Here is a 26,133-nt window from a genome sequence, read left to right on the forward strand (position 1 = left end):
GTCATCTGAACACTCCAACATAACGAGAACAAAGAAGAAGAAGAAATTCAGTCACCCTGTCCAATTGAGTCTGAGTTTAGAACTTAGTTACAGTTGTAAACATAAATTGATTAATTCCTTATTAATTAATAATGGACCTCATTCACCAATCGTAAACAAACAACATTTAGCCACGTGGTGATCTATCTCTTCTATATAATTTACGATCTCATGTTTAATTCATGATGGTTGTCACATGACAGTTTTTTTCATTGTTTTATCAATAAGATCACGTAACTAAATCAGTAAATGTTGTTTGTTTATGATTGGTGAATGAGGTCCATTAGATCTAAAAAAAAATATAAATCTAATCTACTTATAGTATTATACTAACTTATAGATCTAAGTCTTATTACACTACTAAGTTAACTAAGACTAAGTGACTACTACTGACTAGATCTAGAATTCTAGATTCCTAAGATTCTACTTCTTAAGATTCTACTTCTAGTAGGCTACTTCTAGATCTAGATCTAGAATAGGTTCAATAGAAATATAGATCTAAATTTTAATTTCTAATCATCTAGGTCTAGATCTACTTTACTTACGTTACTCACTTTGTGAGTCACTGTCACTTACTCAGTAACTGCCAACAGAACAGAGTAACACTATTGTCACTATGTAAGTATGACTAACAGTAGTAACACTAGTAACTAGTAACAGACTAAATTATTAAATCTAGACTAGTCTAGACAGAGTAGAATTATTAGAATCATGAAATGATGAATGATGTCTTAGTCTAAGAATCTGATTGATGGTGATATACTATGATATAGTCATATACTAGTACTAGTGAGTAACTAGTGACTAGTGATTTAAGTGATAGACTCTAGTCTAGACTAATCATAGTCTAAAGTCTAATGTAATGCTAGCCTATGGTACTATGGTTATCTAGATCTAGTCTATATATTCTATACTAGAGGTCTAATATATACTATATCTATATTAGATTAGAATCTACTTTTTTATCTAGATCTAGATCTAAGACTCAGGATGGATCCACGCTATTGTCAGTGATGCTAGATTCTCTATATTGACATTTTATCCGTTTCATATTTTGTATTAACCATTAGCTAGAGCTATGGTTTTCTATCCAAATTATTTTTATCCAATTCCGTTTAACAATTTAATTATCGTAGAAATAAAAAGTGTTTGTAAAAATCAGACATTCCTTCATAAAAGAAAATACACTCTAATTATGTCCATGTCAATTAGGGATCTAATAAGCTCTATTGTCTTTGGTATTCCTGACTGATTCAAGCACCCAGTCCCATATACTCATTTGGCAGTAGGAAAGAAAGAGCGAAGAGAATATGAAATGTGACTTTATATGTAGGCTAAGGCCTATATCCTAGTGTCTTTTTGTGTTTTGTAATTAAGTTTTTAGTCTGAGCAACTGGTTCACCATGAATAAAATCAGAAATTTTCATTTGTTTTTATTTTTCATAACATAGATCTATTTATTTTAATGTCAATTAACCAACTTTTCTTTTTAGAAATCATCCTTGAAAAAATCTTTGCAGTTAATAATAAGACAGCTTAAGAGATTTCTTATTTTGAAAAACAGACTAATCTTGAAAACACAAAACAATAGCAATGGGGAAAGTTACTTTTTACCAGGTAGAACAAAAGCACTTTTCACATTCTATCACACATATAATATGGAACTGTCTAGATCTGCTATTCTAACTTTAAGTTGGTTTCACTTTTTATTTATACAATGTTGCTGTTTTTATTGCAAATTATCCTTCCTAGTATTTTCCTATTACTGTTTTTTTTTTTCTAAACTAAAGCAATATTATATAACATTAAAAAAAATATAGGCCTTACACTTATTAAAAATATATATATCAATTTTCTTTTTTTTTTTGTCAGCAAAGGAAATTATGTGTGAATTGTTAAAAGAGTATTTATATTCCAATATATAATATACATGTAAAACAAATAACTTTAAAATCATAGTAAATAATGAGAGCTATGAGTTTCTTAAGTATTTTCTTTAATAATCATTTCACATTCTGCAACAGTATAAGAATATAAATCATATGATGACTAAAATCAATGTATTATTGAAAGACTAAAATTATATTATTTAACAATATTGTGAAAACAAGTTAGAAAGCCACTGCAGTGACCTGATTTAACAAGAGAACTCAAAGTCAGAAGAACAATTTGTACAGAAAAGGAAATAATTAATTAGGAAGGAATCAGTATATAATTTGGAACAAAATGTATGTTTTTTAAATTTACAAAGCTCTTAAGTTTCATTATAAAAAAAATATGCATATTTTACTTTTTAAAAAATTATTTACCAAAAAGAAAAATTTTAATAAAATGGCTAAAAAGCAGTTTGTGATCAATATTATAAGATATTTGACAAAATTTCAAATTTTATTAGCTTTAACAGCTCAAGACCTATTTACATAAAAACATACAACAAATGTATTGGTTGAGAAAATTAGGCCTATTATTTATTATCCAAAGAAATAACAAAATCCTATTAAAAAATATTTTTTATGTCAGTAAATAGAATCCATATCCAATGAAAAATACATTTACAAAATGTATTTTTAAAATATAAATAGTTAACACTTTGAACAATTAAGTATAATGTTTAATTAGACATAATTTTAATACATTAAATTAACAAAACATATAGATCTATATTATAGTGATTCTGCTTATTAAAATAAATTATTTTCGACCTGTAGTTCAATAATTCATAAAGTGATTTTTTTATTAACTATTAAAATAACTTTAAAATATCCTTTTTTACGCAAACCCCAACCTTATAAAAATAATAATAATAATAGACTGAAAAGATTTTTTTTTTACAAAGGTGTAATTCACAGAACAGCTCAATATTATTTTTAATAATGGAATAAAATGTTAAATATACAAATAATCATTGACAAGTATGGTTTAACGTTTTGAGGAAGTGTTTGTACAAAAAAAAAATAAGCACAAAATGGCTTAGTTTGTAGTGGTAAGCTCAGCTATAGTAACAATCATTGTAAAATACATTGTTATCCTTTTGAAAGACTTTGATTAACAATAAAAAAAATTACAGACTTAAATACTGACTAAAAAAACAATAAAGCAAATCATACTGATTGTTAGAGGTACAAATTCAGCTGTATTATTTACTGTTACTTTTATCAGAGCCATGGTTTGATGCATGTTTCAAAAACAGTCAAGTTGGAGTGCCAACTTCTATGTGGGATCCCAGAGAAAGTAAATCTGTGAATACGACCTTGGCTATTTAAAGTTTTCAGGCCAAATGCATCATTTTTATACCACTGAAAAGACACATTTGTAATATACTGAATCAACAGAGAAGACACATTTGCAATTTACTGAATCCACATATTACTTTATAAGCAATGCTTTTAATTAAAACACAAAAGAGAGGTAACACACAATTACACAGTCCCAGTAGGAATAATTCTTATTCTTCTTCTAGCCAGCTTTTTGCTGCTGAGTTGTCAGCTCTTTTACAGACTGTGCCATGGAAAAAATAGTGTGCTGTTTTCTTCAGTTGTACAGGGTGTTGGTTATGTTGAGTTGTAGTGGTAGTAGGGTCTGCCTAAGGTGGATTAGGAAGGGGCATTCAAAAAGGATATGGTTTATGGTTTCATAAGGGTGGGCACAGTGTCTACAAAGGGGAGTTGTGTGGGATTTATTTTGTTAAGATGGTAGGAATACAAATATAATTGACTAAAAACATTAGCAAAAATACAAGCAGAAGTAACGCAGACTACTCCAGAAATTAAGTCTCAACTAACATAATTTTTTTAAATGAATAAAGCTTTAAAATCAGAATGTACAGTTGTTGTTTTTTTAGGTCTTGCACATTATATTAGTAGGGTCATGTTTCTTTGTCATAGATTATTAACATAGCTTCAGTAAATAGGAAATAAATACACTTGTTTGAAATAATTTATTGTGAGAGATGAAAATCAAGTGTGGTAAATTTAGTTTGTTCTGAAATTGCACACAATTTTGTTTGAGGTTGTGTTATTACTGTATTTCTATAAGTTAAAGTTACATTTATAGTTCAAAAGTTTTATTGCCACTTGTAAGAGGTTCAGTTCCATGATTCTAAATTTTGGATGTTACGTCTGAGTGCTACAGTAATGACAAGAAATTATTGGATCATTTCAGTAATAACATTGCAGGGGAAAATTTAGTCCATTAATTGAGACAACAGGCTGCTATATATTTTTTAAAGTTTATGTATCAATTTTGTTTGTGTGAAGTCATACCTTCATCATACCAGCACCTTTTGTAATTTCATGATATATATATATATATATATATATATACTGTCACAAGCCAATACTTGGCAAGTATAAGAGAATTAGCCTTGAGCTTTGTTCACATTGAAAATTTTGTAACTACTATGATGTTATCTAATTACGTGTTCTACTATTATCTCATACAACTAAATTAGCTGAGAAAATATATTCCTGTGATGTCAAGATACTTGCCAAGAAAGATAGGGGGAAGACTAGGATTTAAAAAACACAGCAAGTGAAGATTTGGGGTTCATATTTAGTTCAGATCATGAGTTTGGCCTTATAAATCTAAAAAAAAAAGAAACTAATATTCTAATTCAAAGATATAAGTTTTATTGTAATGACTTTGATAAAAGAGTTTGAATTTCATGTCAGTTCCACTTTCAGACCTTACAATCTCTAGGGCAGATGATGTTAATATATGTTTCTTTAGGCTATAATTAACAAGCAGGGTGTCATGTGGCCAGCACAATGACCAACCCCCTTTACTTTCCCCAACTTAAGTCAGGTCTGTCAGTTGGATGGACTCAGGGGCATCCTAAAATTTCATGTAATGGATTATTTTTGTGTTTTCTTCATTAAGGAGCTGAGTTCGTGTTTATTTCTGACAAAATAATCCACTAGATCCAATCATCACATCTTGAGATATCTACAGTTCTGAATAGCTTAACATAATTTTTTTTTTTCACATCTAAACAACCGAAAACAAATCCTTATTTTTTTAGTTTTTTAGAATAAAAAGTATGGAATTTTGGTTTAACTACAATATAAGTAAAGAGATGTTTTTAAAAAAATATTACTTCCTGTTCTTCCATTGGCAAGATGGCTTCAGATTCATTATACATGCCGAAATGACTGTAAAATGAAATAATCAATCATAAAGATAAAAAACATTTAAAAAAGGCAATAAAATAGTGTGAAAATTATATGTATACTTTTCACACTTAGCATAAAAAGTGTTAGAAAACAAAAGAGATTTGAAGAAAATTCTTTTATTTCTTTTACATCTTTAACTTTAAAGAATTTAAGTGAAATGTCAAATCAGAAAAGATTGTATAAGTTGTATGATAGTTATGTATTTATGGGACACAAGGCGACCTAAGAAAGAGCTCAAGTTTGAATCCCAACTCAAGCTGACTTGTGGTCGCTGAGCACCTAAAGGTAGCACAGAAACTTTTTCCCAGATACCCCTTTTGGGTCCACAAATGAGATTGAAACAGCTGAGCACAGGGAGCATGCTTATAACATGAAAGATGAGCATTATAACCTCTCATCTACAGACAATACAAAGGCTTTTATAAACTTAAACAGAAGCATGGTAAAAGTTCCAACTTCAGCGATTGGTATTTGTCACTGTACACAAGAAAAGTAGAAGGCTGTACAATGTCTGCACTTCACTCTACTTCAACAGTATCCATTGTATTCCTCTCTATTTAACTTTTTCGAGTCGTAACCCCAACTGTACCAAATAATCCTCACCAATTAACTCTAATCCACTAGCATCAAGTCATACACATCTCTCTTCTAACTGCAGCTAGTTCACTTATAACAATATATACATATCCATATATATATATATATATACATATACACACACATAATCTGTCCAATGGCTGTGTGAAGCGTCTAGTGTGGTAGCTTAGCTTGTTGCCACCGCTGGCTAGCATTTGTGAAAGGGGAGCAACTTTGTAAGTCTCTCTTGCCAGTACATAGCCTCTCCACAGCAAGTCCTATGCAGTACCTCCTCGTGGTGGCAGATGGAAACTGAGGCTGCGAAGCCTCAGGCTAAACTGCAAGGGTCTCGGAGGAGGTTTGGCCCCAAGATGTGAGGCAGGCATGGCCCGTGCGGACACGCCCTGTTGCCCACAAACCAAACCCCTAGCTATAGGTCAATAGCCGCACTGCCTTGTGTGTGTGTCCCTGTAAGGTCTAAGGCTAAGGGAGTAAACCCTAACAGAAAATCCGGTCCTGGAGCCCCGTAGGCGGGGGGACAGTAGTAAGACTACTGCTCTCTGGCAAACTCCTGCAGCCACCTGTCCCCAAATTGTGATGGCTCGCCATCCCTTTGGACCCGGTCAGTATGGAAGAGAGGCGGGTGCTGACGTGTGGGCAGCCCAGCACTCGCAAATTTACCGCCCAGGCTTTCCCCCAGCAATGGAGAGGTCACTCCATCTCTGACAGTAATGTCTTTGAAAAAACACGGAGAGTGGTAGTTACCGGTGATAAGTTCCTAGCTGATTGGCGTAAGCTGGAACGCCAGGGACCACTCTTGACGGTAGGAGGGGCTTTTTAGCCTCACTGGATAGCTACTGCCTGCCTTAAGCCGAGCAGCCCTCGGACAATAAAGTGCTATCCCGCCACAGCTTGCCGCACCACTGGGTGCTTGGTGCTAAGACAAAATCAAAAAGCAAGCTGCTCACCCGCACCTGCAAATAAAATGAAAAGAAAACCCTCAACATTAATGCGTTTAGCAAGCTGGAACATACGGACAATGTGTCCTGGCTTCAATACTGACCCTGAACTCGTCACCGACATGCGACAAACAGCTATCATCGACAGAGAACTCAGCAGACTAAACATTGATGTGGCCTGCCTGCAAGAAACCAGACTGGCAGACAGTGGATCTCTTACAGAAAGCAACTATACATTCTACTGGCAAGGAAAACCAGAACAAAGCCCTAGAATACATGGCGTCGGCTTTGCAATAAGAAACAGTCTCGTCCCCTGCATTGCAATGTTTCCCATTGGCAATGAAAGAGTAGCACACATGAAATTTGCATCACCGCAAGGCAAAGTTAATATAATCTGTGCTTACTCACCAACCCTTGCTGCACCAGAAGAGGACAAAGACAGATTCTTTCAAGCTCTAGAGGACGTAATTAAAAGTATTCCAAAGTCCGAGCACCTCTATATAAATGGAGACTTTAATGCCCGTGTTGGTGATGGAAATGATGCATGGCCAAAATGCTTGGGACCTCATGGTGTTGGCAAAATAAATGACAATGGCCAAAGGCTACTTGAGTTCTGTAGCTCTCATGAACTGTGTGTAACAAATACATTCTTCTCTGGCAAGGAACGCCATAAAGTCTCTTGGCAGCACCCACGCTCAAAAAGGTGGCACCAGCTTGACCTCTGCATCACCCGAAGGATGGATCTGAAAAGTGTCATCCACACCCGTTCATACCATAGTGCGGACTGCAACTCAGACCATTCACTAGTGCTAAGCAAAATCAAACTACTTCTCAAGAAGGCTTACACTTCCACTCAACCCAGAACTAGGCGAATTAACGTCAACCATGTAGGTGACCCAGAGAAGTGTGCACTCTTTGGTGAGCTCCTGAACAGTTCAATCCCCTCGTTAAGTGATGAAGAAGACATCTCGATCAGATGGGAGAAATTAAGAGACGTAATCTACAGTTCGGCAATCACCGCCTTTGGGCCTCAAAAACACAAAAATGTAGACTGGTTTGAGGCGAATCTAGCACATATGGAACCTTGCATCGAGAAAAAACGATCTGCACACCTCGCTCACAAGACAAAGCCTAATCCAAAATCTCTGGAGGCCTTCAAAAGTGCTAATAAAGAGGCAAAACAAATGGCTAGAAAATGTGCTAACAACTTCTGGAGGGATACCTGCAACAGAATCCAAGACAGTCTCCACTCAGGAAATAGCAAAGCTCTATTTGATGTCATTAAAGCGGCCCTGGGTCCAGCAGTGTCTAAGCCTGCCCCCCTTCTATCCAAATCAGGAGAAAAAATTACAGATCAAACCAAGCAGCTAGAACGATGGACAGAACACTACCTCGAAGTCTATGCCACACAGAATACAGTAGACGATGTCGCCCTGGCTTCTCTACCAGATCTTCCAGTACTGGAATGCCTAGATGAGCTTCCGAGCCTTAGTGACCTCAAAAAAGCCATTAACTGCTTAAAAAATAGAAAATCTCCTGGGAGTGATGGTATCCCAGTGGAAGTAGTGAAAGTCAACGAATCACTCCTGCTCCCTGAACTCTATATTCTCCTCTGCCGCTGTTGGGAAACAGGTCATGTCCCACAGGACATGCGTGACGCAACTATAGTCACAATATACAAGAACAAAGGGGATCGGAGTGATTGCAACAACTATAGGGGTATCTCTCTCCTCAGTATAGTGGGCAAGATCTTTGCTAGAGTGGCACTATCCAGGCTGCAAGTGATAGCTTCTAGAGTCTACCCAGAGTCTCAGTGTGGATTCAGGAGTGGTAGGTCCACTATAGACATGATATCTTCTCTACGACTACTGCAGGAGAAATTTAGAGAGAGAGACAGACCCCTTTACATTGTTTTTGTCGATCTGACTAAAGCTTTTGACATGGTCAGCAGAAGTGGCCTTTTCAAACTCCTGAGGAAAATAGGTTGCCCTCCCAAACTACTGAAGTTAATTGAATGTTTTCACGAGGAAACTAAATGTACTGTCAAATTCAATGGAGCCCAATCAGCACCTTTTGAGGTTTGCAGTGGTGTCAAGCAGGGATGTGTGCTCGCACCTACTCTGTTTGGCATATTCTTCTCCTGTCTACTGCATTATGCGTACAGCGACATAAACGAAGGTGTGTTTCTCCATACAAGATCCTCTGGAAAACTATTTAATGTATCAAGGCTGCGGGCAAAAACCAAGGTTAGGAAGCTACTCGTCAGGGAACTCCTGTATGCTGATGATGCAGCTATTGTGGCTGATTCTGATATTCAGCTACAGTCCATGGTTGACAAACTATCTGCTGCTTGCCAGAAGTTCGGCTTAAACATCAGTCAAAGCAAGACTAAGATACTTGTCCAAAACACAAACACTGCACCTCAAGTAAGCATTAATGGCCAACCACTAGAAATTGTTGATCACTTTTGTTACCTTGGCTCCATCATATCCAACAACACTCTACTGGATAAAGACATAAACAACAGGATAGCCAAGGCAATGGCCACCATGTCACGGTTGCAGAAAAGAGTCTGGGACAACATATTGCTGACTAGCAGTACTAAAGCCCTAGTCTACCGGACCTGTGTGTTGAGCACCTTGCTGTACGGAAGTGAAACATGGTCAACCTACTCATGGCAGGAAAAAAAGCTGAATGTCTTCCACCTCCGATGCCTAAGGCGGATCTTTAAAATAAGGTGGCAAGATAAGATAACAAATGAGGAAGTGCTACATAGAGCAGGATGCCAGGACATCCGCTCTGTTATCAGCAGCAGACGCCTTGGCTGGCTTGGCCACGTTCGTAGAATGCCAGTAGGTCGACTTCCACAGGACATCCTGTATGGCGATCTAATTGAAGGCAGGAGAGCCGCTGGTCGCCCACTTTTACGTTATACGGATGTATGCAAACGCGACATGAAGCTCTTCAAAATCGACACTGGCAACTGGGAAGAGGTGGCACTGGACAGATCCACATGGAGAGAGAGCATAAAGGAAGGGTCACAGATTGCAGATGTCATACACAACAGAAGCATAAAGAAGGGTGAAAATGCAATGGCGCCTGGTGATTTTATATGCCCAACCTGTGATCGCAGCTGTGTATCAAGGATTGGCCTCTTTAGTCACACAAGAAGTTGCAAAGGGAAAAGATCGTCTCACGAGACGTAAAATGCCACAGAACATATACACACACATAAAGTACATAAGGTAAAATTATGTGATAAAGCAGATAATTTTTAGTAACTGACAAATTTTCAAATAACAACAAACCCAGCTTGCCATGGGGTAATAACACCATCATCTGGACCACCAACAAGAATAAGATTTTTTAACCGCATAAAGTTGTGACGGTATTCTGTAAAACAACATGCAAATAAAATTGTATTATCAAAGCCTGTATAACTCCATTTTTAATGTATTTGATTGACTTTAGTATCACCCAATGTTTCACTACACTTAATTGCTATTGTCTTTTAAAAGAAAAGGATTTCTAATTATTATGTTGAGTAAAATATAATTATAACTAAGCAAAACTTTGTAATAAGCTAATTTGATATAGCAGAGTATAATGAAGAAAGAACCTCTAGACAAACCTTGACTTCTTGGGTTCACTACATCTGATTGGTTGTTGAGAACAGCCAGAAATGTGGAGAACTTTTTATATAATGTCTGCTGGTGGGGATCTGCAAACAATCATAGTTTTCATTGAAATAGAACAGCTATAATATAAATTAATATTTATGAAGAAGAATCTGTGAGCGACATTAAGTCTAAAAGTTGCAAGTTAAAGAACCTGTATAGATTAGTAATTATAATATATTAAATTAGGACATGGTTGTGCATTATGAGCTCTGCACTCGAAGGTCCTGTGTTCAAACCTGTGCACTGCCATCCGCCGTTGTCCTACGAGAGGTTTTGGCTAGGGTGTAATTATCTCAGAATATTATGGAACACCAGAAACATGTGTGACAGAACAAAACAAAAACATTATGACCAAAAACAAAACAGCCAAAAAATATTTAAACTATTGAATTGGTGTCTGAGTGGATAAACACTTCACATCAGAACATGGGGTCCTGGGTTCGAATGTCAGTGAAGACTATGATTTTAAATTTCTGGATTGTTAGGGCACCCCTGGGTCTATCCAACTCTAATGGGTACCTGAATAAGTTGGGGAAAGTAAAGGAGGTTGGTCGTTGTGCTGGCCACATGACACCCTTCTAGTTAACGATTGGCCATAGAAACAGATTACCTTAACATAGATTGCAAGGTCTGAAAGGGGAACTTTACTTTTGTATTGAATGTATATCAAGTAAATTAAGTAACATGCAGTCTCACAGATTTAAATACAAACTAAGATGTAAGCTAAGATATAAAACACTTAAAGGGTCTCTATTAAAATGATTTCTAATATCAATAACAAAAAAATTTGAATGTTTGAATTATTGTAGACATTTTTTATAATTTTTTTAAACAACCAGAAATATCTATTTTATGAATGTTTTCTGTTATTTTTATTATTATTGCTCTGTGTCCAACCCAATGCAGCCATCAAATGGTAAGTGCCTCTATACTGTCCACATTGGCCTCCAGCAGAACATTTGTAAGGTAGTCTTGTCAGTGACTGCCCATTATGGAGCAAAGGCACCTTTGATGGAAGCATTTGAGGAGCCTTAGATGCTCCATGGGGGTTGATCACATGCCAAAAGCAATCTTTTTTTGACAAGCTTAAAAGAGGTTGGCATGATAGAGATGCCCCCTGTAAGCACTATAAAGCTCAAGTCAGGCACCATTTTTCCCTCACTGACATAGAGAAAAGCAGTTGGCAGCAGTTGGCCTCTGAAAGAAACAGTTGGAGAACTTTCATCAATGCAGTTGGACACACATTTGAGGCCCAAAGAAAAGCCCATGTAGACAACAGGCACAGAAGACATAAAGAAAACTTAAATAGACCCCCAATGGACACCAGCTTTGACTGCATAAGGTGTGGAAAAATATGCAGGTTGACATGCATAACATGTAGACATGTGAAAGACTCCACTCATCTTTAATTTTTGGAATCAAAGACATTGCCGTAAATTAATTAATTATTGCTCTATTTACTACTTAAGCAAGACATTTTTTTTCAAGCTTTTTGTTTTTATGCAACTTTAAAAACTTACCATTCCAGTAATTCCCTATTGAATAAGTCTGTCCATAATCTGTGTAAAATAGCCTGTACAATTAGAACAATAAAGGAGTGCTATACAAATTTTTTTTAAATTGAAAACTTCTGTTTTTGGTTTTGGGTATTCACTTATATTTAACTAAAATCATGATAATTCAATAGGAATTCAACAGTTTGTGTCTAGAAATAACCCATTAAAATAAGAAGTCAGTTGTCTGATTACTATATAGAGTCAACATAATATCTCTCACACCAAATAAAGACGCAGCCCTTGCAATAAATTGAAACAGAAAATGCAAAACTTATATGGTTGCAAATCAATGACATTGATTGATAGAGTATTAATCTATCCAAAGCTCAAAAAATATTTTCAACTTACTTGTAGATATTTTCTTTCAGATATTTAGGAAAAAAATATTTCAAGAAGACAGAATCTGAGAAAAAAAAGTGTGTCTATTAATGTATAATTTAAATCTGTTTTTCATAAATTTAATCACGTATGTTGCTGTGGAGTATTCTAATTTAAACTTAACATTAAGATTGATGGAAACCGAAGCAAGCTGAATTTTTGTGTGTGCTAAGAATTTACCTCCAAATTGTCCAGAAAGAGGTCCACTTAGACTAACAAACGTTTCAACATTGTGAGGTATGACAGAGAGTAATGCTCGACAAATTAGCCCACCTGGAAATATTGAAATTATATGTGAAACACATCTGTGTGTTATAAGTAGAATATAATTACAGGCGTCAAATATAATATTTATATTTTTAAAATGTGAAATATATTTATAACATAATTGGTAATCATGTACGTGTATTGTACCAATATTTTCTTCAAAGCAAAGCTGCAGTTAGCACACACAGGGCTATTTAAAACAAAAATAAAGAAAGTAAAAACAGAAAAATCTTGTGTACAATTTTAAGGCTTTAAAATCCTGAATCCTGTCAGCCTATCAAGTCAGATGAAATAACCAAACCTGAACTATACTTGGACAGTCAACAGCTGCACTTGCAAAACTCAAAACAAAATGGAAAGACAAAGGTATTGCTTGTCCTCAACACTAAAATGAGACTGATGTGCTCCCTTCATGGCCACATTCTTATATGCTTGCAAATCTTGAAAGCTGACTGCAGAACTAGAGAGAAGGATCCTAGCTATGGAATCGAGATGGTATAGAAAGATCCTAAATATCACAAATGAAGAGATTAGAGACAAGGATTAGTACAGCCATTGGACCCTATGATGACCTGCTAAGTACTGTCAAAAAAATGCAAACTAAAACTCTATGGCCATATCACAATGTCCTCAGGGTTCACAAATACCTTCCTTCATGAAACGGTACCAGGAAAAAGAAGACAGACAGAAAAATTGATGAGAAGGCAACATAAAAGAATGGACGGGCCTATAATGGAAAAAGATTCTGTCCAAGGCATAAGGAAGAGAGGAATGGAGAAAAACTGTGTGGTGCACCAACTGTCTCAAAGACTATAAGGGATAAGCTGGTGATTGACAGATGTAGCTCTAATTTAGCTACCAAGGACATAGATGACATACATAAATGAAAACAATCAGTCAACAAGACAATGTGCTGGCCCTAAGTCTAATCAAGTTTACAATGAGCAGATGATACAAGTAAACATTTACAATTTACGCATGTGTATTCAAAAAGTCAAGGTCATTAAAATGGCATCAGATCAATAAAATCTCTTTAAAAAAAAAATATTTTCTTTCCCCCAAAATTTGAGATGCACTGCTACTGTAGAATATTATTGTAGGTTTATTATCTTCAAACTAAATTTCTCTTTATGAAATTTCCTTGTCTATAAAGCATGTAAAGTTAGTTCAATTTTTAGTTTGGCAAGCAGTTAACAAGAGTGTCATTTAGTCAGTACATTAAACAAATGTTTTTATTTCCTCTAGCAAATGTCAGGTTCTATAGAGCCGATGGGGGAGACTCAAGACAACAGAGCTACTAAATCAAAATCTTTTCTGAAATGCAAACATGAGAGCTTCAGTTTAGCAGAAATGTAAAGCTACAGCCAAAATATTTCTTGTTAGAACAGAAAAAAAGATTACAAATTTTACCTTGTGAAAAGCAAACCAGAATAGTTCCTTCAGATGTTGTATTGGTCATAATAGGCTTGACCACAGCAGAAATATTTTCTACCTGAGTCCACATGTTGGTCAAACTTACCAAATAATCAAACATGTCCACTATTGTCACTGGTGTATTTGGGTGATACTATACAAAGATAAAAACTGACAAAATTGATATTCATGTTTGTGTATTTTTTTTTAAGTTAGCCCTAAGTAAATCTTATTTCCTAAAACTATAATATACCTTTAAAGTTGAAAGCTCTCACCATGCTATTGATTTTAAGTGATATGCATGGATTTTCTGAAAATTATTATTTTTTATATTTTTTTTTATTTTACAATAATTTTTTTAGTTTGCTTATCAATAAAAGGCACAAAACTTATTAATCTTAAAATACCAGAGTCAACATTAAAACCCTAAACATTTATTATACTTGCATCACAAACTTACATCTAGGTTAATTATTTGATATATATTTAAAACATTTAGTTTTTCAAATTGCAGTCATCTGATCTTTTAAAATTCTACCCACTTTTGGGATAATTAAAAAAAAAAAAAAATTGAAAAGTTCATATTTTGTAGTATCTGGTGTGTTTGTTAACTGACGTTAAATTCATCAAAATAAACAGTTAAATTATTAAAAAAAACTCACACTTTTGGTGATTCAGGTTAATTTATGCATGTCAATTAGAGTGGACCCAGCCATTAACTGGCATAGTCTATGGTCAAGTATTTAATAGAAGGCATTAATATTATTTTGAAAGATTGTCTTTGGGTATAGAAGTAATGTGTGTATTTAATAAGATAAGATAAGATAGATGCTAAGATGATAAGATAGAACCTACTTGACATTAACTTTCCTTATATATATATATATATAAGATCAGCATATGTGCTGTTTTCTTTTAAAGTTTATAGTTATTATCCTGGGCATGCTACCCTGCCTCATAGTGGCGCCCGGGTGGAAATGATCGTAGGAGGAAACGATTAGGCTAAAGTGCCGCTAAAGGGTAGCAAAACAAGACTCCCGTGGGGGTGCCTAAGAGGGTGCGAGAGCATCCTCATTGCACTGCGCGGAGTTATAAAAAAGCTCCCACAACTTTGTCACAATCCAGGCGCTGTTTCTTCCTCAAGGGGCCGTTACATAATTGGCGTGTCCCGCACGGTTAGCCTGGTATAGAAAAAGGGAAATGGCGGGGGTCTTAGTGTACGCGGCCTCTTGCCACGAGCTGACCCACCCGCCAGACAGAACAGTGTTCACTGTTCTCATTCAGACTAGTGAGAGAGCTCTTGTTCACTTTTGCTGGCCTAGAGTTTCAAGAGTCGAAGTCTCAACTCTATACCTGACAGTTTCAAGAAGAAGAAGAAGAAGATAATTATTATATCTGCAAAATATATATTATTACCTGTTGTACAAGTTCATTGTAATAGTTGAATTCAATGGGACCAGACAGAATTCCATGCATAAAAATGACATGTTTATAGCCAACACTATAGCTTATTGTACATAATAAAACACAGCCACAAATGACAACATTCATAGGAGCGAAATATTTCATTTGCTTTCTCTTGGCTGTTTCTCTTAATAGGTCAAGCATCTGCTACAATACCATAGACTCTATAAAGAATATTATAATATAGACTCATTATTGTGGTGTAATTTTAAAACTGTAGGGAACAGTGGTAGTAGCCTATTCACTAAATTGATGACATATATATATTGCTATCATAAGTGTCTGAAGTATAGGCTGGATACAGTCTAGATATATTTACAGTCTGTATATAGCATAGACTCTAGATTCTAATAAATATTTCTATAAGAAAATCTGAGAATTGAAAAGAGAAACCCATTTAAGAATTATTATACATCACATTTTTCTACTAATTCTAGATCATCTATATTGTTTATAATTTTTTCTTATATTCTTATAAAATACAAACTTAATTTATGTCTTAAAAGAAGATGATTACATCCTATATTATGTCTTAGGTCGATCTCTAACCCTTAACTCTGCCAAGTCATTGTTTTTTCTGGCTAATTCAGACAGCCCTTCCCATTCCATGATCTAACTAGATCTAGTAGTATATAGTATTAGTAAAGATCAGTACTTCAGTTGCTTTAGATTATATATATATATATATATATATATATATATATATATATATATATATATATATATATATATATATATATATATAGGCCTACAGTGCTTTTTTTGTAAAAAAAAATAGGTGCTAGTGCTTAGTGATGGATTGCCTAATTTTTAACTACTAATGAATTAACAATAAACGTTAAAATACAAGAAAAGTAATACTTTTTCCCCCACATTAAAAATGGTGCAGGTACAGCGTATCAGTGTGTACCGTCTAGATTCTAGAACTAGATTAAACATTATTAACTACATCTATCTATAGTCATGATAATGATGATCTATAATCTTAATATAGAATATTCTAGAATAGATTCTATCAAATCTAAATCTAGGAGGCACAGTGGCTGAGCAGTAAAAAAAATATTATCGCTTGGTGAAGACTGGGATTTTTTATATATAATAATTTATATATATAAATCTCCTCTTCCCTCAAGAGTTTGGATGAGAAGAAGAAGTAAAGGAAAGATCACTCTCTTATTTCTGCAGGTAGTCACCCCACGAAAAAACAAGGGAGGAGAGAACAAGTGGGTATTCACATGTCGATACGGATGGCTGCGCGCTGGACTGTCAAACCCTCCTGGTAAATCGACAGGGGGGCGCAGGAAATCTGTTTTAAGTTCTAAAATGGTTTAATTTAATAATTTATACAACTTTGAATTACAGCGGGTCCTATGAAAAAGTGCGGGTCCTATGAAAGTGCGGGGCCCACTGCAGTCGCATAGGTTGCAGTGGCCTAAGGCCAGCCCTGCAAAATAGCAGCGTATGCTACGCCGCCGGTTGACTAATAATAGGCTATATTATATTGATCTATAATATTATTATCTAGACTCCTGCATCATCATTAAGATCATAGATATCACTATTATAGCCACTAGAGTCTTTAGCCCATATAGGAGTAAATTTTAATAATTATATTTAATATCTTATCTTATATAATACAGACGTTACTTCAAAAATTAGTCTATGTATAGGATGCTACTCTTCTACTTCTAGATTTAGATCGATATATAGATCTACCTAATACAGGTTCTAGATCTAGTTAGAAGATAGCTCTGAGTCTAGAAGTCTAGACTGACTAGACTATCGAAACTCGTTCCATATGAGGCAAATGCTAGGACAAATTTGTACAAATGCTCCATCATTCCTACTAATACTAGTAATAGTGCTATGGCTATAACTAGCTATAATATTATTAGTTCTAATATATTATATTATATCTAGCATGGAATGGGTTGCCTGAGGCTGAGCCGCCTGAGGCTGCAATGAGGAAGCCAGCCAGGAAAACCAGTGATGAGTGAAACACTCAAAGATGACTGAAACTGAATGGACTGGTAACCAGTGACTATATAATTCAATTGTAATTGGTTAACATGCATGACTAGATCTAAATGCATGACGTGTAGGACGTAATCATCTTCTTTTTTTAAGTAAGGTCTGTATTATATGAGATAAGATAAGAAGATTAGATCTAGATCTATATCTATAGTATTCTATAGACTATAGAGTCTAGATCTAGATCTAGAATCTAGATTCTTTTGGCAAGTTTGCGAACATTGTAAAATTGAACTTTGACCTGCACTATGAACTTTATGCATGGCATATATACAATTAAATTATAACATGCATGCTACTGGAGATTTACTCTACTACAGCGTTTCTCAAACTGTGGAACGCAAGGTCTTATTGTCTGAATACTGATAAAATGACACCATTAGGTCCATGTTATAAAATGTAAAACATCTTAAGTAATGGACGCGTCGTTTCATCTTCCAATAAGACCTAGTAAAATTTATAGGCCTACCGTTTTTACGAGTTGAGTAGGCCTACGACTCTTGGGCCTATATATTGACTCAAAATCTTAGAGAATACATTTCAAAACGTATCGGCTAGCGGTTAGTGTGATTTTTCTGGATTTTCTAGTCTCAGAATGGTCGCATTTCTTTCGACTTTTGCGTCTCATTATAATGACGACCATAACATGAATATGGTCTTTAAAATGATCACAGCCTGGACGCCCATCGTGCGCAAACCTAGCTTAAATGTCCTTCGCATGCATAATATTAATAGGTGGCTATATAGTGTTGCCTTTTATTATTAGACTTAAATTAGATCCTCTTTTTTATACTAGGATGAATTGTGCACTCTGAAAGAAAACACGTCAACATTGGCCTTTCTGACATATGCTGCAGCTCCAATTCCATCTTCTGGAAGAACTTTTGGTAAAGTTTTGGTTTCAAAAGGGTCCTACGATGTAAAGTTTTACCGAACTGTTCTGGTATACAAAATACTAAAAAAAAATATGTAGGCGAATTTCTGAAACTGAGAACGCCTGAATTCGATTGACGCCATCACGCCGGGTCTCGACCCCGGACACCGATTGGGAGCTTCATGGGCGTAGCCAGGATTTTTTTTCGGGGAGGGTTTTGGGGGCTGACCCCCCCCCCCGCCGAAAAAAATTATTTATATATATATATATTTATATATATATATATATATATATATATATATATATATATATATATATATATATATATATATATATATATATATATATGTGTGTGTGTGTGTGTGTGTACATAATTAATCTTTATTACATTCTGACCCTTTCGGAAGACGTTTATTGTTTATTGTAGACTCCCCGCCCTTGCTAGCAAGGGGTCTGGGGGAGTTCGCAGCGCTCCCCCAGTGCGTGGCGAAGCCCCGCCGCCGAGCACTATTTCTGGTATTGAAAGCCAACAAAATGCATATTCTGAGGTATCTACAGTGCATTATCTTGCTATTAAAAAGTTTATTTCAAAAACCTAATGTGCTATTCTTACTGACTTAGACCCTCTCGCGCCGTTCGGCGCATTTTCCGGCAAGCTGTTTCCGCAACTCTTATTTTGCGTAATTCATTTTGTGTGAGAACATGTCCCCCAAAACCTCATGCGACGATCTGTCACAACCTTACAAAGGATTCGAATCCCAGTTCGGCATATGATTTCTTTGATTTAGACCCGATCTCTATGACTGACTCCTAAAATCTGTCTTAGTCATCTTTGTTGAGACACATTTAATGATTTTCAAATTCGGCAGAAGACTATTCACACTTTATTAATGGAGCCCAAGCCACTGGTAGAAATTTGCAACCTTTCTTGACTACGCTCTTGGAATTGCATGCCTGTATTTCGCTTTAGATTTTATACCGAAAAGGAAAGTTTTTTCGTCAAATCATCTGTTGAGGGGTTTTAAACTAAGAAATCTCTGGAGTTTTTTTGTTTTGTTTTTAATTCAAAACCCCATTTAGCTACAATCATAGAATTTGGTGACTGTAGTTTGCTTTAAAATAATATTGAAGAGAGAGGTTTTCAACTCTAAACGCTCTGTAGGGGAATTTTAAACTCAAAACCATCTGGAGGGGTTTTAAACTTTAAAGAAAAAGCCATCTGGAGGAGGGGGATTAAAACTCAAAACCCATTTGGCTACGCTCATAGATTTTATAGTGTGTAATTTGCTTTTTTTTTATATTGACGAGGTACTTTTTAGCTTCAAACCCCAACTGGAGGGGAGGGGGGTTTAAACTCAAAACCCCTTTGGCTACGCTCATAGAATTTTGAGTGTGTAATTCGCTTTTTTTATATTGAAGATGGGGTTTATCGTAAATTTTGGAGGGGATTTTAAAATCAAAATCTTTCCAACTGTGGTGTTGGAATTTGGGGATTGTTGTTTGCATTTTTTTTTTGTTTTGTTTTATAGAAGAGGGGGATTTAACTTCAAAAACCTCTGGTAGGGGGTTTAAAATTCAAAACCCCTTGTAGGGGGTTTTAAACTCAAAGCCCCCTGGTAGAGGGATTTGTATCTCAAAACCCCCTGATAGGTGTTTTTTAAATCTTAAAACCCCCTGGTAGGGGGATTTAAACTCAAAACCCCCTGGTAGAGGGTTTTTAACTCAAAACTGCCTCGGCTGTGCTGTGGTAAGTGATGATTTAGTATTAAAATCTCACCTAAAATAAACAAAATGAAAGCAAAAATCAGTCACTTAATTCCGTTCCCCCCCTGCGGGGGGGGGGGGATTTCATTTCGGGGGGGGGGGGGTTGAACCCCAAGAACCCCCCCCCTGGCTACGCCCATGGGGAGCTTACAGCATTCCACAGAACCCCTTGCTGACTGGAGGGGAAACCTGATGTATCTTGAATTGTCCATGAAGAACTTTTTCTAGTATACAAAACACTTTATAATTATATCACCATTAAATTCCAATGTGTTTATTTCGGAAAAAAATATAAGGAACTCGCCTAAGTCTGAAAATTGTGTTATAATTTTATAGTTTCTTTTTCATTACACTCTTAGGACCCCCCCCCCCCCCCGCACCTCAATGTGGGAGCATACAACGCTCTTCTAGGTCCCAAGGTGTTAAGGGGGACGCTAGGGTATACGAACGAAATTCTTGTCATCTAGGGAGCGCCACCTGGAAAAGGTTTTTGAGAAACACTGCCAGTGACGATTGATGTCATATTTCAATATTAGTTTGTCATATTTAAATAGTTTGTATTTTAAAGACAAATATTTGTGTTTTCACGGCAAAGGTTAGCTTGATGCATGCTGTGCGCTAAGTTTAGAACACCCATATTAAGGACCTAGACAAAATTTAATGCTTTTGTTCAAACAGTGTTTTGATATTATAAATATTTTTATACAGAGAATAATGGCATCATTGAGTTAAGTAGCCAGCGATCAAACCACCAGACACGATTACAGTCACCGCAAACCAGTTCTACTTGTCCTATATGGGCGGTTAGTGGCATACAGTTTCACTATTAACACAATTAGATTTCAAATTCATGTCAGGATTTTTACAATATAGTTTGTACAAGTCCAATATATTTTTCCAATATTTGATCAAGATATATTATGAAATAATGTCATCTGTCAAATTTTAAATCTAGATGAGCTCTAAACATAAAAAAGAAAACATGAGGTGGCTTGAATACAATTTCTTTCAAGCCCTGACTCGCATTTGCATAAATGCCAAAACTGTAAACTAACTGGCATTATCTATCTTAACATTAATTATTGAATATACTATAATATAGCTCTAAATATAGAAACACGTCATATTTTGTCCTTCTAACTAAATGTGTTAAGGTCTTACATCTATTGCGTTGTTTGTACTGTGTGTTATTACATATAATACAAGTATGGATTTCATTGAATTAATTTGAGAAGATATAGTAACACGATTTTCTTACATTAAATTGCTTACTTTATTTGCTTTCATTATTTGTGCCCGTGGATTTCAAAATGAATAGGATACAATTTAATTATTGTAAATTATTTTGAAATTTTATTATATTATCTTCAAACGTTGTTGTTGTTTTTTTTTTTTTGGGGGGGGGGGGAAGGTGACGATCATTTAATTTCTATACTAACATTAATCACGCTTAAGTTTATCTATTGCCGATCGTCAATGAATTATGCGAGAATTATGGTGCTTATTAGCCTAAAGTGGCCTAAATCAAACTATAATGTCTATGGCAGTGTTTTGTTCGCGCCTCCCTTAACGGCTGGGATATATAGGAGTGATGTAGGCTCCCAGAGTGAGGCGGAGGAGGATTTTAAGAATTTAGTTATGAAAAAGAAAGGAAACTTAAAGTCATAATTTTAGCACAATTTTCAGTCTTTATTTTGTAAGTATATTAATTTAACATACATTGAACATCAAAAGTTACGTAATGAAATTTCACTCAAGTGAGTCTGTTATGCTTTGGAAATATTGTTACCTACATAATTTTAAAGTGTTTTGTATACTAGAAAAAGCTCTTGCTGCAAATAGAATTTTAGGTTTCCCCTCCACTCAGCAATGGGGTCTAAAGAGCGCTGTAATCTCCCCAGCGGGGTCCGGGGAGGAGACCCGGCGCCTACCAAATTCAGGCATTCTTAGCTTCAGATCTTTATTATTATATTTTTTTTTGCCCTGGCTTCAACAACGTCCTTTTCTGGTAGCAAGAAGAGAGACTATCAAATGGGCAAATGTTAATGTGTTTTCTTTTAGAGTGCACTTTCATACAAGTTTTAAAAAAAGGGAGGGTCAAATTTAGTCTAATACTAAAGAGACAGCACTGGCGAATAACATTACGTGAGGGACATGCGAGGCACACGTATAGCAAGGACATTTGCAGTGGGCGTGATCGTTTTTAAGATTATTTTTGTGTTAACTCTTTCTCTCCGAATCGACGATACCATCGTTGATTTGACATCATTGAGTAAAATTAATGTTTAATTTTATAAACTTGACTTTGTGTTATGTAAACAGAGCATGCATTTCCCTTTAATTCTATACCAAATACAACATTTTCTGACATCAAACAACAAAGCTATTGGAGCTTAATCATAATAAGGGAGTGAGATAGTAATGAGTAAAATGAAGAATTCCTTCGAAACGTGGAAACATAATAACGGAGAGAAAGAGTTAAGTATGACGTCTCTGTCGCGGTTCTTTTTTTTTTTTTTTAGCACAAAGATCGTCATTATAATGAGGTATAGGCCTAATAGTCGGAAAAAGTTCGACAATTCTGTGACTAGAAAGTCCAAATGAATCACATTAACTAAGACGTTTTGAAATGTCTTCTTCAAAAAGTTTTTAGTCGATATTGTTGCAAACGCCTCTCGTAAAAATGGTCTACAAATTACATGGTCTTATTAGATGAACGACTCAAAGGCCTACTTAAGATATTTAAATTTTTAAAACATTGGTAATGATGTAATTTTACTAATATTCAGGCATGGATTGATAGCTAAAATAAAAATAAAACTTTTTTTTCGCCGCCCCCTCTTTTTTGTAAAGACTTTGCCTTCCCCTTTTGAGAGAAATTAGCCCCGCCCCACCAGTGATGTTCTAAAATCCATAAACGGGTTGGAATTTTAGAGAAAGTTAAAAAAAACAACAACACCAACAACCAATGAACAAAGGCTTTGATGAATCAGGAAAGTCCAAGTTTATGCTTTGTTACTGATCCAGTTGTAATGTAAAATGAAGATAGAAATAAGAATATAGATTTAGCAACTATCGCCAGTTCTAGATTTCCATATGCTATAGTTGCTATAAGGCTCTAAGGGATAATAATAATAGTCTTTATTATCCGTAAGGAAATTTGTCTTACAATTTGTGCATTACACCAAATAAAACATTATAACTATAATTCTACTATCTCTATTTTTATGTAGCCTATATGTTATATTATATTCTATGTTATGTCTCAAATAGAAAATATGTTATTTAAAAAAATACAAATCGATTATACAATTTTTATAGATATTGTTAGAGTTATATGCTTATAAAATGATTTGTAATATGTAATAAGGAAGCTTTTTTTTTTACCTTTCTATATTCTAGATTAAAATGGCTAACAATCAGTTACTTGCTGAAACCTTACAATGGAATGAATTATTCGGTGAGTAGGCTAGGACATGTAGCTCTGAACAGCGTAATATATGTCATTAAGATTTACATACAAGGATTTTCACTTTGAAGCAACAAATGTTAACTTAAAATTCTTAGAATGTTTTACGTAATAAAAAATTGCTCAACTAAATCTCTAAACATTTTGTGTTACATAGGTGAACATGAGTGCGCAGAGTCAGAAGATGAAAAGGATATGTTAAAGAAGTATTTAGAATGTACAAAAAATCCAAGGCACACTTCATTTGTTCCTATTCTAAGATTCAGCTTACATCACCTTCCAGATGCCCATCGTGACCCAGATTTATTTGAACTCATCAAAGTTATAGCCGACCTGACTGTCAGAATTAATGTGAGCATGGTCAGTTCACATAGACCTGAGTTTTTCCCCATCACAAAAGCTCCATATCCTTACTACAATATGGGAGGAGATTCAACGCTCCGGTCAGGAACAGGAGAGATATATGTGGTCAAGTACGTGGACGGCTGTGGTCAGGACAAAAGTGGAAGCAGCTACGATGAACTTAACCGTAAGTACGAGAAAACGTACAAGTTCTGCCCCTGCACAAATTGTAAAGACTCTAAGGATGCAAAAAATGTCTGGTGGGAGATTTTTGTGTACACCGCCGCTCATGTAGTGTTCGACGAATCGGAAGCTGAACACACAAGAATTCGATTATTTTTTGATGAACGCAATTGTCCAAAGGTCATACTGGATAATTTCAGCGTTGGCTTTACTAACGTCCAGAGAGACATTTGTGTGTTGAAATACGAGACGTGTGACGTTTCACTAGGAGATAATCTTTACAAGAAGGTGGTGCTTTGTAATGATTTGTGGAGTAAAGTGGATACAATTTACGAGAAGAAGCCCACTTCACGTTTCAACTTTATTGTATCACATCCTCACGGGTTAAATAAACAGGTCAGTTTCGGTCAGTGGACGGAAAATTGTAAACACAGCGTTTACAACGAGAAGTGGGATTTTACCAAGTTGACCTACACTACGAGTACATGTCCAGGCAGTAGTGGAGCCAGTGTCTACTGCCTGGGCTTGTCCACTGGTCATGTGCACAACGGAGCTTTATCATCTGGTTTGAACTATAGCAGTATAGACTTGTACAAGAAATAATTTTAAATTGAAAAGAAGACAGAAGAGTATCATTTTCTAAGGAATTTGCATCAGTTTTAATACACTGTCTTCTCTCACTCCCTTCCCTCTCTCTCTCTCTCTCTCTCTCTTATTATAAGTACGTGTGTGTACTTCAAATCTGGAATAATGGGTCGAAGAAGTGACGAATCACATCAAATTCTGTGAAAACATGTGTGTCAGTACTAAGAGCATCAAGATATACCCCAACAATAAACCATGGGTCACTACAAAAATAAAACGGGAAATCATCAAAAAGAAAAGAGCATATAGGCCTATGAGTGGCGACAGACAGGAAAGGAAAAGAGCTCAACGTCGTTCTTGAGGAAGGGAGGAGAAACTACCGCACCAAGCTGGAAGACTCGATTAAGACAGGTGACATGAGACAGGCTTGGGGTATCATGAACAAAATGGAAGGAGCACAAGTCAAAAGTAAAAGTAATCTTGCTACAAGATACGACAAAACATTATCCAACGAGTTAAATGGTTTCTATTGTCGTTTCGACACTAACGATTTTAATTATCTAAGACTCAAAGTCTTTGAGGATGTCAAAGTTAATAATTGTTTAGAATTAGCGATTACTAAAGAACAAGTATGCAACATTTTCAAAAAAGTAAACCCAACGAAAGCTGGTGGGCCTGATGGAATAAAACCGAGAATTTTAAAAGAGTGTGCTGAACAACTAGCTGAACCTTTCCTAGAGATTTTTTTCCACTTCCTTACTAAACCATGAGATACCATCTGTGTGGAAGTCGTCCATAATTGTACCTGTGCCAAAGGTTTCCAAAACCAAAGGAAATGAATGACTTTATACTCTGTTTCACTTACTTCCATTGTGTCTAAATGTTTAAAAAAACTGGTTAAAATGTTTCTTCTGAATGATCTTGGTAATAAGTTGGACCCTTTACAATTTGCTTACCAAAAGGGTAAAGGTGTAGACGATGCCATTTTAAATATTTTAAATTGTGTCTACAAACATCTGGACTTACCGAACACTTATGTAAGATTGTTCTTTATTGATTTCTTATCAGATTTTAACACTATACAACTTCATTTACTCATTGAAAAAATGAAAGCGTTGAAGATTAGTCTATATATAATACTATGGGCTAATGAATTATTGAACCAGATACCTCAGAGGTTTAGGGTAAACTATGTAATATCAAATGCACGCATAGTTAACACAGGGGCGCCCCAGGGAGCTGTGACATCGCCATTGAGGTTCATTTTGAACACCAATGATTTTCAATCCGATAGTCCTTTTTGCTTTTTCATAAAATTCGCTGATGATGCGACTCTTCTTGTCCTGCTCTCAGAGAGCTCAGACGTAAATGAGTATTTCAAA

The 26,133-nt window shown here is 35.4% G+C and overlaps 2 protein-coding genes across 12 annotated transcripts; one reads left to right on the plus strand and one right to left on the minus strand.

Moving 5' to 3' along the window:
• Positions 1-2,089: 2,089 nt before the first annotated feature.
• On the minus strand, positions 2,090-20,911 carry LOC106071802 (lysosomal thioesterase PPT2-A-like). 8 transcript variants are annotated; one of them, XM_056041045.1, is made up of 10 exons: positions 20,879-20,897; positions 15,456-15,667; positions 14,037-14,193; positions 12,540-12,632; positions 12,330-12,384; positions 11,946-11,998; positions 10,365-10,466; positions 10,054-10,138; positions 5,135-5,189; positions 2,092-3,335 (listed from the first exon to the last, which is right to left on the minus strand). In XM_056041045.1, the coding sequence occupies exons 2-10, from the start codon at positions 15,645-15,647 to the stop codon at positions 3,195-3,197; spliced, it is 933 nt and encodes a 310-aa protein (XP_055897020.1). In that variant the 5' UTR covers positions 15,648-15,667; positions 20,879-20,897; the 3' UTR covers positions 2,092-3,194. The 8 variants fall into 8 exon arrangements, with proteins under 8 accessions (XP_055897023.1, XP_055897022.1, XP_055897020.1 ...); XM_056041046.1 differs by lacking the exon at positions 20,879-20,897 and adding an exon at positions 17,755-17,772; XM_056041043.1 differs by lacking the exon at positions 20,879-20,897 and adding an exon at positions 17,220-17,481.
• LOC106071801 (uncharacterized) lies at positions 18,194-25,787 on the plus strand. Of its 4 annotated transcripts, XM_056041040.1 has the most exons (4): positions 18,194-18,421; positions 20,881-20,975; positions 23,575-23,632; positions 23,799-25,787. In XM_056041040.1, the coding sequence occupies exons 3-4, from the start codon at positions 23,581-23,583 to the stop codon at positions 24,767-24,769; spliced, it is 1,023 nt and encodes a 340-aa protein (XP_055897015.1). In that variant the 5' UTR covers positions 18,194-18,421; positions 20,881-20,975; positions 23,575-23,580; the 3' UTR covers positions 24,770-25,787. The 4 variants fall into 4 exon arrangements, with proteins under 4 accessions (XP_055897015.1, XP_013087437.2, XP_055897014.1 ...); XM_013231983.2 differs by lacking the exons at positions 18,194-18,421; positions 20,881-20,975 and adding an exon at positions 21,318-21,412; XM_056041039.1 differs by lacking the exons at positions 18,194-18,421; positions 20,881-20,975 and adding an exon at positions 21,373-21,507.
• Positions 25,788-26,133: the final 346 nt, after the last annotated feature.

Source organism: Biomphalaria glabrata, chromosome 9 (assembly GCF_947242115.1).
Source record: "Biomphalaria glabrata chromosome 9, xgBioGlab47.1, whole genome shotgun sequence".
In the NCBI taxonomy this organism is placed as follows: Eukaryota; Metazoa; Mollusca; class Gastropoda; family Planorbidae; genus Biomphalaria; species Biomphalaria glabrata.

Coding starts and splice junctions, on each gene's coding strand:
- LOC106071802 (XM_056041045.1), bottom strand. CDS start 15,647: ATGCTTGACCTATTAAGAGAAACAGCCAAGAGAAAGCAAATGAAATAT. Junction 11,999..12,329: donor CTGAAAGAAAATATCTACAA/GTAAGTTGAAAA, acceptor CTAATTGTACAG/GCTATTTTACACAGATTATG. Junction 5,190..10,053: donor ATTACCCCATGGCAAGCTGG/GTTTGTTGTTAT, acceptor TTCATTTTACAG/TCATTTCGGCATGTATAATG.
- LOC106071801 (XM_056041040.1), top strand. CDS start 23,581: ATGGCTAACAATCAGTTACTTGCTGAAACCTTACAATGGAATGAATTA. Junction 23,633..23,798: donor ACAATGGAATGAATTATTCG/GTGAGTAGGCTA, acceptor TGTGTTACATAG/GTGAACATGAGTGCGCAGAG.